The 13,717-nt window shown below is 35.1% G+C and overlaps 2 protein-coding genes across 2 annotated transcripts; one reads left to right on the plus strand and one right to left on the minus strand.

The window, feature by feature from the left end:
• Positions 1-1,424: 1,424 nt before the first annotated feature.
• LOC137624461 (hemocyanin B chain-like) lies at positions 1,425-4,793 on the minus strand. The gene is made up of 3 exons (XM_068355228.1): positions 4,631-4,793; positions 2,094-3,617; positions 1,425-1,957 (listed from the first exon to the last, which is right to left on the minus strand). Exons 1-3 carry the CDS (start codon positions 4,776-4,778, stop codon positions 1,536-1,538), a joined length of 2,094 nt encoding a protein of 697 aa, XP_068211329.1. The 5' UTR covers positions 4,779-4,793; the 3' UTR covers positions 1,425-1,535.
• A 2,765-nt stretch (positions 4,794-7,558) lies between these two features.
• LOC137624774 (tigger transposable element-derived protein 1-like) lies at positions 7,559-8,620 on the plus strand. The gene is made up of 3 exons (XM_068355724.1): positions 7,559-8,017; positions 8,141-8,277; positions 8,428-8,620. Exons 1-3 carry the CDS (start codon positions 7,559-7,561, stop codon positions 8,618-8,620), a joined length of 789 nt encoding a protein of 262 aa, XP_068211825.1.
• The last annotated feature ends 5,097 nt before the right edge of the window (positions 8,621-13,717 follow it).

A 13,717-nucleotide genomic window follows, 5' to 3' on the forward strand; every position in this document is an offset into this window, starting at 1 on the left:
AGGGCATTGTCCTGCTTGATTGGGAAATGGCACTCTCCATGGCCTATGTCATTCATGAGCAGCCTTTAAACATTCAAATGAATATGAATAATTCCAAGATAATGTGCAATGAAAATGCAGAGACACATCAAATAAGGGTTATGAGCAAACCTCTTCAGATTGTTGAAGAATATACATGCTTAGGACAGAGAGTAAGTGTTTCCCCAAGACATGAGACCGAAATTAAAAGAAGGATAAACATAGGATGGAGAGCTTTTGGTAAAAAAAATGAGATTATGAAAAGTAAAATGACACTTTCTCTAAAAAGAAAAGTGTTTTATCAGATGGTCTTACCAGTATTAACTTATACATTGGAAACTTGGAGCCTAACTAAAGCCTTAAAATATAAGCTAGTTACAACTCGAAGAGCTATGGAAAGAATAATAATGGGGATAACACTAAGAGACATAAAAAGAGCAATATTGATACTAGAACAAACTAGAGTAGAGGATATTCTAACAAAATGTAAACAAAAGATATGGAAATGGGCAGGACATATAGTGAGAATGATAGATAATAGATAGACATAAATATTAACAGAATGGGTCCATAGAGATTGCAAAAGAATCAATGGATTGACGACCTAAGAAAATTTGCACGTTGACTGGCATAGAATGACCATAAACAGACAAGAGTTGAAGGACATGTCTGAGGTCTTTGTCCTAGAGGGGACTAGTTATGGCCGATGATGATGATGATGATATATATATATATATATATATATATATATATATATATATATATATATATATATATATAGAGTATATATAAAATGAGATACGTTACTGAATTTTATGCATAACACATATATACGTATATTTATGGTTATTCTTCAGCAATATATATCTATATCAAATACTTAATTCCTGATCTGGATATTAATCTCGTCGTTCAGTTAATTCCTTGTGCATGTTGCATAGGATTTTTCATAAGTTTGGTCACCATTTTAATTCAGATCTTTTCACAGAGTAAGATACTGTACCTAGTAGAAGGTTTGCAGTCAATTTTAACAGTTTTGCCCGCTCCATCGTAAAGCTCAATACTACACAGTATTCTGGAAGTTTTATTCAGCATGTGATGAGATAGTGGAATGATCTTCCTAATCTGGCATTTAAACTAATTGCAAAAGCTTTTCTGTTGAATAGAGTGATGAGGCTCGTTTCATAATTTATGTATGATTGATCTATTTTAACGTTAATACTGATCTTTGAATATTTTACATTATTAGTTGTTTTTACTACTTCTCATATACAGTTTATTCCTTATTTCTCTATTTCCTTTCTTCACTGGGATTCTTTCCCTGTTGGAGCCCTCACGCTTTTAACTGTAGGCTTTTCCAACTAAGGTTGTAAAAAAAAATATTTCTAGGACAAAAAAGCAACATAACATGCTATATCTTTATTGCACATTATAACAATTTCATTAAAAAAGACTTCGTCATTTGTTATTGTATTTAGGTTTTCAAGCTAACAGAGTAGCTTTCAATGCAAGAAAGATTAATGGTGGTGGTCATCATGGTATACCTTCACATGAGTAAGTTTGAAGTTGGTAGTCTCATCAAAGACTCTTCTGTCTGGGATACGGCGATCAAGTGGGAATCCCATAGGACGCTTGTCTGGGTAGATCTCACCATGGGCTCCGCAGTGAGCATGAGTTCCTCCATGTTCAGATTCAACATCAGGATGAGTTAAATCATAGCCTCCGTCAGTGACTGCCAAAATTAGAGCAAATTCCATGCCGTCTTTCTTACCCTTGGGCAAAAGCATTCTGTTGGGGATGCCACAAGCCCTTTCATATTCAGGCATGGAGAAGCTACCACTGTCAGCTGCATCCATGAGAGACTGCAGGCTAGGTACATCAGGAACAGTCACTGCAGAGTCACTGGATTTCCTTACCACATGATTTCCTCCAGGAGACACTGTAATTAACAATGAACTATTAATAATATATTTTTGGAACAAATGATCACCTTTAAACCTTATTTAACAGAGATAAAAACACTAAAAGTATTTTAAATGTAAGAAGGTCTGAAACTTTAAAAGTATCATACTTACACTTCTTCCAGAATTTGTCCATTTCGATACAGTGCCAGCTACCATTATTGAAATCAAACTGCTCATGATTGTTGTCATATTCGGGGCAAAGGTACACGCGGAAAGTACCCACAACCTCTTTTCCATTGTTATTGTTAACATCAGCAACAAAGGCGAAGTCATTATGGTTTAGACGATGTACATTGGCTTTCAGATCAACCATAGCAATACCTTCAGCAGAATCTACAGCATTTCTAAGGTCAAATTCATAGTCCTCAAAGAATGTTTTAAGTTCTCCCTCAATGCTAAGGCTATCAATGTTGACACCAGGGAAGTCTAGGTCTTCATGAGTGTATGGAGGAAGACTATATTTATGTTCCTTAAATATGTTATCCATATATTTATGAAGACGGAAGAATGTAGGATCACGAGTAGCGGTTTCAAAATGTTCCATTACACCTGGAGGCATATTGTATTTTCCATGAGGATCTCCTTGACGTCCAAGCATAATGTGAGCCAAGTTGTGGAGAGCTCCATAATACTGCACATTGGGACTGTACATAGAAGATTCAATGATGTCACCAAGTTTGTCAACGCCTTGGTCATTCATGATGTCAATAACTTTACCATCCTTATCAGTGATGTATCCGTGAGCTATGGCATCACGGATACGGCTTTCCATGATTATCATGTCACGAACTCTTGCTACTCCATCAACATCTTCAAAGTGAATATGGTCAGGACGGGCAGGGAATTCGCCTCCATACTTGTAGATAGTGTGTGGGGCAAAGCCTTCTTCAACTGGTTTCTCCCACTGGAGTTCATCCACCATATCCAAATAGTTGGATAGACGTTCAGAATCAAAGCGAACAGTCAGCTGATGATGAACCCAGAAGAAAAGTTCTCCCTTGCGATCCAAATGATTTCCATATTTGTCTTCCCACCAGAAGGGAAAATCCATATGCCATGTGACGTGATGGAGATTCATTCCAATGTCTTCTCCAAAGTAAGCCACACGTTGTTCCTTATTTTTCTTTGTACCAGTAAATTCCATCTCAAATTTACCTGGTTTATTAGTCATCTTTGCTGTGTAAGCCTTTTGGATAATTTCACTGTTTGTGAACATGTGAGGAGTAACTTCATACAGAGGAGGAAGAACAATGCCATTTCCAAGATCAGAATGAATAACAGCTGTGTACAAAGCGTAAACAAATTCTCCTTCATTCATATGTTCACGCCAGTATGCAGCATTATGAACAGCACAATCCCAGCTCTTGCACTGCATGAACACATCAAACAGCATGAGGGCCTCTTCTCTTTGGCGTTCATTGAAGAGGGAGAACCAGTGATGTTGTTCAAGGAGCCTGTGGTCTTTGTATTCCTGGACTAGACGTTCTGCAGCTTCTCCTCCATCCTTATATTGTGATTTGTCAGCTACTGGGTCAAAGGCGGCTGCATATCCTTTCAGATCATCAAAGTGGTGATGGTCATACACTTTCCACAGTAGGTGGTTAACATCCTGCTGTCTCTTGGGCAATGGGGTATCTGTAAAAGAAACATTTTATAAACCACTTTCAGGAAAAATGTGTTTGTCCTATATATTTCTATGGCTTGTAGGTGTATACAGACAACTGATACTTTGACTGGTACCACAAGACACAGATGTGAATGAAAATATATTTGCTTGTTAACTCATGTTAACTTTGAAGAGAAAAATATGTTATAAAATCGAAGAATTACCTCTGAGGGATAAATAAATCATAAAATAAACATTTGATTCATGCTTCACGATCTATCTGGCATTTTGTAATATATCTTGTACATGGTATTTCTTGAAATACTTTAAATCATCTTAGCATTCATTCCACTTTAAATTATAATCCCTATATCATATAACAAACAATGTAATGAGGGAAGCACCGATAAAATATTCATCATGAAAATTATGGTTTTAATTTTAGTATAGTATTTATCTAAGCTAAGATACTTTTATATCCTCTCAATGAGAACATGAGTAAGGAGGAATGTTTATTGGTTATTGTACAGTATATCATAACAAAATGCTGAAATATGTACTGTACAGAATACACTATATAAAATATCATAATACCATTAAACAAGTTTATTATAATTGCCATTTTCACAAGTTTTGTACACTTTATATTAGAAACGAAATTAGGTAAATATTTGTGGCTATGATTCCAATGAATACTAACATGAAGATTACTGGGGGAAATACTTAATAGTGTGCTTTCAATTCATACAAGACTTATATAAAGCTCTGAGAAATTTTCAATAATCTACTTTGTATGTTTTTGCCAGTATTTATATGAAAGTTACTTCTACCCAAAAGTTGCTTCACTTATGACAAAATACTCTACCATCATTTCTAGATTTCTTCCCGAAAACAGATGGGACATTCTCTTCACTGGAGAGTTCATTGTCTCCGGTCAACAGCCCACCAACAAAAGAGTATCTATCAAAGTGAGCATCACTGGTACGATCAAAAAGGCCCAAGAAAGCGAGTGGACCACCAAATTAAGGGAATGTTCACTTACCTGCGGCAGCAAGTGCCAGCAAAGCGCACAAGACAAGCACCTTCATTGTGAAGTGACAGGAGATGGCTCTGTGACGAGAGACGTCGTCTGGCCTGTTTAAATACTCCTCTTGTTTCCTCGTAGAAAGCCAAAGTTCAAACGTCAACATGACGCGGCAAGAGTCACGTACCCAATGTTAATTATCCGATAACAATCGTTCAATATCAGGATGGTTTTTGAAAGGATATCCTTGACTTGTAAAAGCTTTATCGCCGTCCTCATTGATAAACACCAGACATAGTTTGAAGTGTACTTTATATATTTAGAAACACGGCACTTTACTCCCTCTAAATTATGAAGAAAAATTAAAGGACGAATTCATATCATGAAATGAATACTCAAATCTTCGTATTCTCCTTTCCAAACTGTATCTGCTACTTGGCTTAAAAAAACAAAAACAATAATAACCCAAAAATAATAATAAAGTTAATAGCATCAATAATCAGGGTCAGATGAAAAAGGTTTAGGTTATGTAGCCGAAACCACGAACGGATCTACTTATAAAAGGTCAATCCATGTATAAAAGGATTTTTAGAACTTACTTAAAATCATAACTGACGTATGTGTAAAAAAATATAAAAATATACATATATACATATATATACATAAATTTATATATATATATATATATATATATATATATATATATACACACACACACCTATACATACATTATCTGTATGTAAACTAATACACAACCATACATACATAAACACACATATACTATATATATATATACATATATATATATATATATATATATATATATATATATATATATATATATATATATATATATATATATATACACACAGTATATATATACCGTATAATTATATATATTTAAACTGTAAAGGATAATATTTCTCCATCCCTGAACTGTCTCAGTTATTAATGTATCTTTAATATTATATTTACAATTCGAGCGTGAAAATAATAAATAGATTATAAGACAAGAAATATAATCAGGATTAACTTGATAAAAATGTTTGTGTTGAAGTTAATGAATATAAGGAAAACTAATATAATGTTCAATGAAAATGCAGAAACAACAAAAATCAGTTATGTACACAGAAGGGATCCCTAGAGACTCTAAAAGAAGAAGGGGAAGGAAGAGAAGACGATGGATCGATGAGCCAAGAAAATTTGCTGGTATAGACTGGCATAAGAAAACAATAAAAAGACGCAAGTGGAAGGGTACGTCTGAGGACTTTAGCCTACAGTGTACTAGTTAGGGCTTATGATATGATGATATGCATTTATGAACTGTTCTTTTATATATACAATTAATACATGATAAAGATATGTCCTCTATAATATCTTTTTAAATAAACAAAACTTAGTTAGGTTTATGGATTAAACAAAAGCTAAAACTTTACTCCATTTAATTTCTCTTGACAAGAGCTGTTTCGAGCCTTTTCCTCACACGGATCTTCATCAGGGCTGCAGTACTTGCACAATGGAACTACACTTCAATATAAGGCCTTTTGGTTGCTGAATATCTTACAATATATATGGCTAAAACTAACAAATTGTGCAAGTTATTCACTCTGTTTGTAATTTGGTTATCTATTAAATCTTTTAATGCTAAGCGTATTTCCATTCATATTTTTCTATTTCCTATATCACTGATTTTGACTCTTACCATACCTTCCTACTAGGCATGAGATAGTAGGGCACATTAAATAAAGGGTGCCAATGCTGACGTAAAGGGAAATGTAACGGTGATGAGAATTGGTTCCACAAATGAAATATTCTTCCAATTCGATTGAAAGAGACTATTCACTCAAAAGCTCTTTTATTTTCAGTGTTAAGATATTGGTTGCTATCAAACTGAAGAGCCAGTCGAATTATGATATATAAATCAATCTTTGGGCTGAAATGTGGTAGAAACTTGAACATGGATTAAGGTTCTAAGTAACCTGCATTGAAATCAATGATTGTCAAGTAATGATACAATGCATAATACTCTCAATATGAAAATAGTAATCTACCAATATACAGTTAAACCTCTTGACACGAATGAATCTGCTTACAAAATTTTCACTCTGCATCAAGAAAAATGTTTTGGAAAGCGAAAGAAGGTAGGGTACAAGAGCCCGACTGTGTCTGAGACTGACTTTAAAATCTGCGGAACGCCAGCTTGTAAACTCGCTACCATCCTCCTTCACTCCCATTAGTTGTCTCCATTCTCAGATGCTAGTTACCACCACAAGATTCTGCTCTCCTATTGGTCTGCATCTAGTGTATTATATCTCGTCATGCATCTATGCATTGGCATTCCCATGTCTTTTTGTTTTGGCAACGGTATCGTAGTCATTGACTTAGCGTTTTCGATTTCACTTTCGTAACAATTGAACTGTATTGTGTGTTATATTATGTTACATTATTAGCCATGGATCCCAAGAAAGTCACTGATGTCAAGGGAAAGAAGAGGATGATGCTTTTCATGGAGATGAAGATGGAAATAATCAAGAAATATGAGGCTGGCATACGGTTAAGTGTGATAGCGAAGGAATATGACCGAAATCCGTTTACGATAGGAATGATCCTGAAGCAGAAGGAATCTATCAAAGCAACAACACCTTCTAAGGGCAAGACTGTTTTCTCCAGCAAGAGGAGCCACGTCCACGATGAGATTAAGAAACTGTCGTTTGTCTGGATAAAGGACAAAGAAATGGCTGGAGACACTATCACTGAAGCAATAATCTGCCAGAAAGCCAGCGCCATTTTCGGTGATCTTGTGTATGCTCAGGCTGAAACCGACGCAGAAGGAATATCGAAGCAGGCACCCCAAGAGTTAAAGGCTTTTAGTGGGTGGTTTGAAAAATTTAAGAGATGATCAGGCATTCATTCGGTAGTGCGTCATGGGGGGCTACAAGCTCGGACATGAAAACAGCCAAAGCCTTTGTTAAGACGTTCGACAAATTGACAGTCCAAGAAGGCTACAGTCCCCAGCATGTCTTCAATTGGGACGAGACTGTGCTTTTTTTGGAAAAATTGACTCGTCGAACATACACCACGGCAGAAGAAAAGAGGCTACCAGGGCATAATCCTATGAGGACAGGCTTACCCTTACACTCTGGGGATTGCAAGGTGAAACCCCTGCTGGTGTATCACTTCAATACTCCTCGAGCCTTCAAGACCCACAAAGTCACTAAGGAAAATCTTTACGTGTTGTGGAGGGCTAATAGAAAAGCCTGGGTAAGAAGACAATTGTTCATCGAGTGGATAAATGTTTGTTTTGGCTCGAGTGGGAAAAAGTATTTGGAAGAAAAGCGGCACCCTATGAAATACCAGCTGGTGCTGGATAATGCCCTTGCTCACTCTCCTGCCCTTGACGAAGATGTAACAAAATATTCATTCATCAAGGTCCTCTATATTTCACAGAACACCAACCCTCTCCTCACGCCCATGGACTAGCTTGTGATTTCCTATTCTAAGAAGCTTTATACGAAATATCCCTTCAAGAGATGTTTCGAAATCATTGAGAGCACAAACCTCACCCTTCGTCAATTTTGGAAAGAACATTTTGATATTCACATATGCCTCAAAATCATTGATCAAGCTTGGCAGGAGGTTTCGAGGCACACCTTGAACTCTGCGTGGTAGAAGCTGCGGCCTGATGCCGTGTCTGCACGAGATTTCAAGGGCTTCCACGCAGACCAAGCTGCAGACCAAGCTTAAGCCAGTTCTGAAAATGTTTATGATCCTCAACCTGTTGCTCAATCTGAAGTTGCTGAGATCGTTACAATCAGGAAGTCCATGAGTCTGGAAGTTGATGAGGCCAATATTGATGAGCTTATCGAGGAGCACCAAGAGGAATTTACGACGGATGACGTAAAGGAGTTGAAGGCCATGAGAGTGAACGTTGTTCAGGAAGACTGCAGCGAGGGGGAGGAGGACGACGCACTGACAAAGGCAGAAATTAAGGACGGTCTAGATGGCTAATTTAAAATGGTGGCTTTCGTGGAAAAGAGATATCTAAAAAATAATTATCACATATCGGGGGCTTGAGTACTGTAATGAAGTTTGCCTGAGTCATTTCTGGAAAATTTTAAGAAAAAGGCAGAAACAAGCTTCTTTGGACGATTATTTTTAAAAAGAGGCCTTCGGTACAAGCAGATCAAGCGAGATATGAAAAACGAAAGACAAGTGGCAGTGATGAAGAAAGTATGTAGTGTAATTAAATTTAGAACATACAAAATGTAATGTAAAAAAAAAAATCATAAAAATGCAAGAAAAAAAAAAGTTTTATTTTAAGTTTACAATAAGGTTGTGTTGATATTTACTGACATTTGTGAATGTGTTTCCTGAAATTAAGTGCTTATGTTTTTTGCCACTTGTTAACATATTCCACCGTTTGTCATCCTCCTTTACCGTCCGGCACTTCGCTCTCGGACATCACCTCACTCCAAAGGTAAGATTCCACATTTTTAGTACTGTATTTTTACTGTTTGCTCTAATTATACACTTCTTTTACATGTTACCAACGGTTGATTTATTGTTGAATGATCCATATACAGGACATGTCATACATTTAATACTGTTTAGTGGTATGTATCCCTTCTATAATTATTTAATGGGGTGTTTCTGTAGGGTCTAGAACGAATTAAGGCCGATTCACACGACCCGTTTTCTTTCCAACAGGCTGGCCGTCGTTTAAGCGGCGTCTAGCTTTCTTACGTGTATTCAAATGCAACTGTTCACATGACCCGTCAGGCTGACGGTGGCTATTGGTTGTCAGCCGTCCGAGTCGGATCAGCTTTCTTTCCAAGAAACCTCGGCCGGTTTGAAGGCCGTTAGCCACCCGTCCCAACCAACGAGTGGATGATGATTCTTGTTACCTGTATCGTACCCATTCGTTTCGTGACCTACAACCCAGACTTTTCCTCATAATATAGACATAGAAATTAGAGTTAGTTTGCTATTGACACCATGTATGGGAGGTTAATTAAACTTGTTCAAGGGAATGAGATGTTTGTCATGGCAAACAAGATGTATAGAAATAATTTACATAAAGAAAAGATATGGAAAATGACTGGAAAGGCATTAAATAAAACAGGGTAGTTTATCATAATTTTAATATTCTTGGCATAGTGCATCGAGTATAATGGAGTTGTATAACTTTTTATATCAACACAATTATCAACTAACATCTTATAGAGTCAAAATATCGTAATTTACTCAGTCCTCACGTGACAAAGTCTAAGTCAACAGTGAAAACCGCGCGGGGGTAAACGGATGGCGGTTAGCCACTGGCCAGCTTGTCGGAAAGAAAACGGGTCGTGTGAATCGGCCTTTAGGCTATTTACATGTAAAAGGCGACTCACAAGACGAAAAAATCACATTATGAAAACCATTACGAAACCAATTAATTTTGTGTTGCGAGGCATTTCTCTATCAGATTATAAAGCGAATGTTAGTAGCTTATGAAATATAATTAGAGAAACCTATTGCGTCCTATTTTTACTTTTATCTATCATAAATAAATGGAAAAAGGACATTAATATACATTCTCCGTCATACACATTAGGCTATTTTGCACGAATAAATAATGATTATATATACATATACATATAATATGTATATATATATATATATATATATATATATATATATATATATTCATATATATATATACACATTTGAAATCACATAGATAAAGAACACATGCACATGATTGTATCATACATGCACACACACACACACATATATATATATATATATATATATATATATATATATATATATATATTTATATATATATATATATATATATATATATATATATATATATTTATATATATATATATATATATATATATATATTTATATTTATATATGGAGTAAATGTATATCCTTTATGCATATACATATTAATATACATGTATCCATATACAAGAGTATATATACAGGACAAAGACCTCAGACATGTCTTTCCACTCGAGTCTGTTTATGGTCTTTCTATGCCAATCTATATCAGCATATTTTCTTAGAAAGTCAATCAATCGTTTTCTCTTCCTTCCCATGCTTATTTTGTAATCTTTAAGGACCCAGTACCATAATTTCTTCGTCATATCCATTATACTATTTTTTTTGTGAATAAATTTTATATATATATATATATATATATATATATATATATATATATATATATATATATATATATATATGTGTGTGTGTGTGTGTGTGTGTGTGTGTGTGTGTGTGTACCGTGCTAGGCGGTATATCTTGGCAATCCATGTTTACCAATGGTTACATATACAGATGAGCAACCTGTAAGAATAACGACGAAATGGCTTTCCTTTGAAAAATCTATCCAATGATGATGACACCAAGAGCAGAATAGGTTTAACTGAGTCGAGAACTCATAATATTAAATTATTACTTGCAAGGTTTAAATCAAAGCAGTGCAATATGAGTATTATAGTTTTCTATGCACCTACAAATGATTCTCCTGAAGAAAGGAAAGATGAATACGATGAACTGCAGAGTGAAATATATAAAACCCATAGAGAAATATGAAAATTGTGATTGGTGATTTCAATGCTAAAATTGGAAGGAATATCAAAGTGTAAAGAATGTGATGGGAGTTGAGGATCTTGGCAAAGATGTAATTGAAAATGCAGCACATTTTAAAAGTTTCTGTTCAACAAACAATCTTATTGGAGATACTCTTTTCTAGCACAAAGATATCCACAAATATACATGGACTTTACCTGGGAGCAATTACAATAATCAAATATATCACATAGCTATTAACAAAGAGAGAAGAAGGACTCTGAGAAATGTAAGACGCTATAGAGGTGCAGATATTTGTAGTGATCACTAGCTCCTCGTTGCCACCCTGAAATTAAAACTAAAAGCACCAAACAGAAATATAGATAGAATACCTAGATTTGGTACAACCAAGCGTCTAGATTCTAGAAGATGAGCACTGAGAAACATACAAATAATGCAAAAATAACTTTGCAGTCTTATAAACTTTAAGAGAAGAGCACACAATTAATGAAGAATGGTCTGATATAAAGAACATATTTTAGTCAGTTGGTATCAAAGTTTTGGGAAATGCAGTTACAAGGAGAAAACCATGGATAACAAATGATACATGGGATATTATAAAAAGAGGACAAAGACAGAAATTGACTATTGTTAGTTTTCAAGGAATTAATGAAAATTACAAGGAAGAGAATGCTAAGTATTCCAGTATTGATAGTGAAGTCAAAAGAAACGCCAGGAATGCCTGGACAAAGTATTTAGACAGAAAAGGAGATGAACTAACAAAGCTATGAATTCAGGTAGTGACTATGGTGTAAGAATTGCTCATGGAAATATTGAGGAAATCTCTACGTGGGCAAAGAAGAAGAAGCATATACCCATCAAAAAGGGGGATGCATCTGTTATAACAAAAGAAGATGAGGAAAGTCAACGTTGGTTGAACACTTTAGTGACCCCATGAATAGGAGATATGAAGGGAATCATTTGATTGATATACCTGAAGCTGAGGAAGATCTTGATGTGCCCATGAATGAATTTAGTGTGTATGAAGCCAAAGCTGTCATTAAAAAAATCAAAGGATGAAAAGTTCCTGGTTACGATGGAATAACTGCTGAGATGATATTGACTGAAAATGAAGTGACCCCCAGAATAATTACAAGATTATTTTGTAGAATGTGACATGAAGAAGCAAAACCTGATGAATGGGAATTAGGAGTGTTGATTAAAATGGATAAAAAAGGAGAGTTGGCTGATTACAATAATTACACAGGCATCGCACTTATGTCAGTTGTCATGAAAATATATACTTTTACTTACTTTGACGGCTGTTTTTTCCGTTCATATACAACAGAGGAACCCTACTCTCTACAGAACTTCCACTGTCATTTTATCTTGTTCGTTTAGCTTATTCAACATTTTGTATCACGTATTGCTCATTTACTGTTAAATCGTCAATGTTAAACGACTCGCGGAATAAGAAAGTTTTTAGTTTTCTCTGGAAAGCCTTCATTTCTTAAATCATTCGGATGTCTTGTGGGAGCTTCTTGTTTAATCTCAGGGCTGCATATTCAAAGGCTCTAGAGCCTACAGTAGACATATATCTATGTTTCAATAATTTGAAACCATCGATAATTATTCTCATGTCAACAAGATTTGTTGGCTGTGCAATAGGTAGCAATTCTCTTAGGTATTTTCGACGATCGGTTCTGATAACTTGGTGGGTTATTGTACATATTTAAACTAAATTCTTGCTATAATCGGCAGCCAGTGTAAAACTATTAGTATAGGGGGTGATCCTTTCTCTAGGTGGGACACTTTTTATCAGTCTTGCTCCTCTGTTTATTAAGTTACGTGATTTCCTATGCTGTACTATTGGTAAATTGTAATAGACGGGGTTGCAGTATTCAATCCTGGTAATAACACAGTGTATCAAGTTTCATTACAGAATATTCATTCAGATACTTTTTTATAAAAACAATGTTTCTGAGATAATAACCAGTATTTTTTACTAAATTGTTTATTTAAACAATGAGAGACAAGTTACAGTAAAAAAAAAAAAAAAGAAAAAAAAAAAAAAAAAAAAAAAAAAAAAAAAAAAAAAAAAAAAAAAAAAAAAAAATTACCCCCAGGTCACGAATTATACTAGATATCGGGACTGAGTCGTTACTTATGTTTATTTGAATATCTCCTAGGTTTATGTTGTATTTCTTTCCCACCACCATAAACGCAGTTTTTCTCCCATTTAATTTTAGTAGTTTGATTGTCATACATCTTTACCACTATCAACGTTTCTGTTTAGAGTTTCAGTAGTGTCGTCTAAAATTGTGTATCCTCTGCAAATAGTTTGAACTTCACACCATGCCTTTGTAGTATTTTCGATAGACTTATGGTAAAAATGCAGAATAAGATTGGGCCAAGGGCACTCCCCTGAGGTACCCCTCTATTTAAAGGTTCATATGATGAATAAGAGTTTTCAATGTGCACGTAGTAATTTCTGCCTATCAAGTACTCTTTCAGATATTCGAAAGCTTGATCTACAATACCGAT

This window comes from Palaemon carinicauda, chromosome 31, assembly GCF_036898095.1.
Source record: "Palaemon carinicauda isolate YSFRI2023 chromosome 31, ASM3689809v2, whole genome shotgun sequence".
Classification (NCBI taxonomy): Eukaryota; Metazoa; Arthropoda; class Malacostraca; order Decapoda; family Palaemonidae; genus Palaemon; species Palaemon carinicauda.

Excerpts from the sequence above, each read along its gene's own strand:
- LOC137624774 (XM_068355724.1), top strand. The coding sequence starts at position 7,559 with ATGAAAACAGCCAAAGCCTTTGTTAAGACGTTCGACAAATTGACAGTC. Across the intron at positions 8,018-8,140 it reads CTCCTGCCCTTGACGAAGAT|AGATGTTTCGAAATCATTGA; the intron begins GTAACAAAATAT and ends TATCCCTTCAAG. Across the intron at positions 8,278-8,427 it reads CACACCTTGAACTCTGCGTG|GAAGTCCATGAGTCTGGAAG; the intron begins GTAGAAGCTGCG and ends CGTTACAATCAG.
- LOC137624461 (XM_068355228.1), bottom strand. The coding sequence starts at position 4,778 with ATGTTGACGTTTGAACTTTGGCTTTCTACGAGGAAACAAGAGGAGTAT. Across the intron at positions 3,618-4,630 it reads GCTGGCACTTGCTGCCGCAG|ATACCCCATTGCCCAAGAGA; the intron begins GTAAGTGAACAT and ends TTTCTTTTACAG. Across the intron at positions 1,958-2,093 it reads GGACAAATTCTGGAAGAAGT|TGTCTCCTGGAGGAAATCAT; the intron begins GTAAGTATGATA and ends TGTTAATTACAG.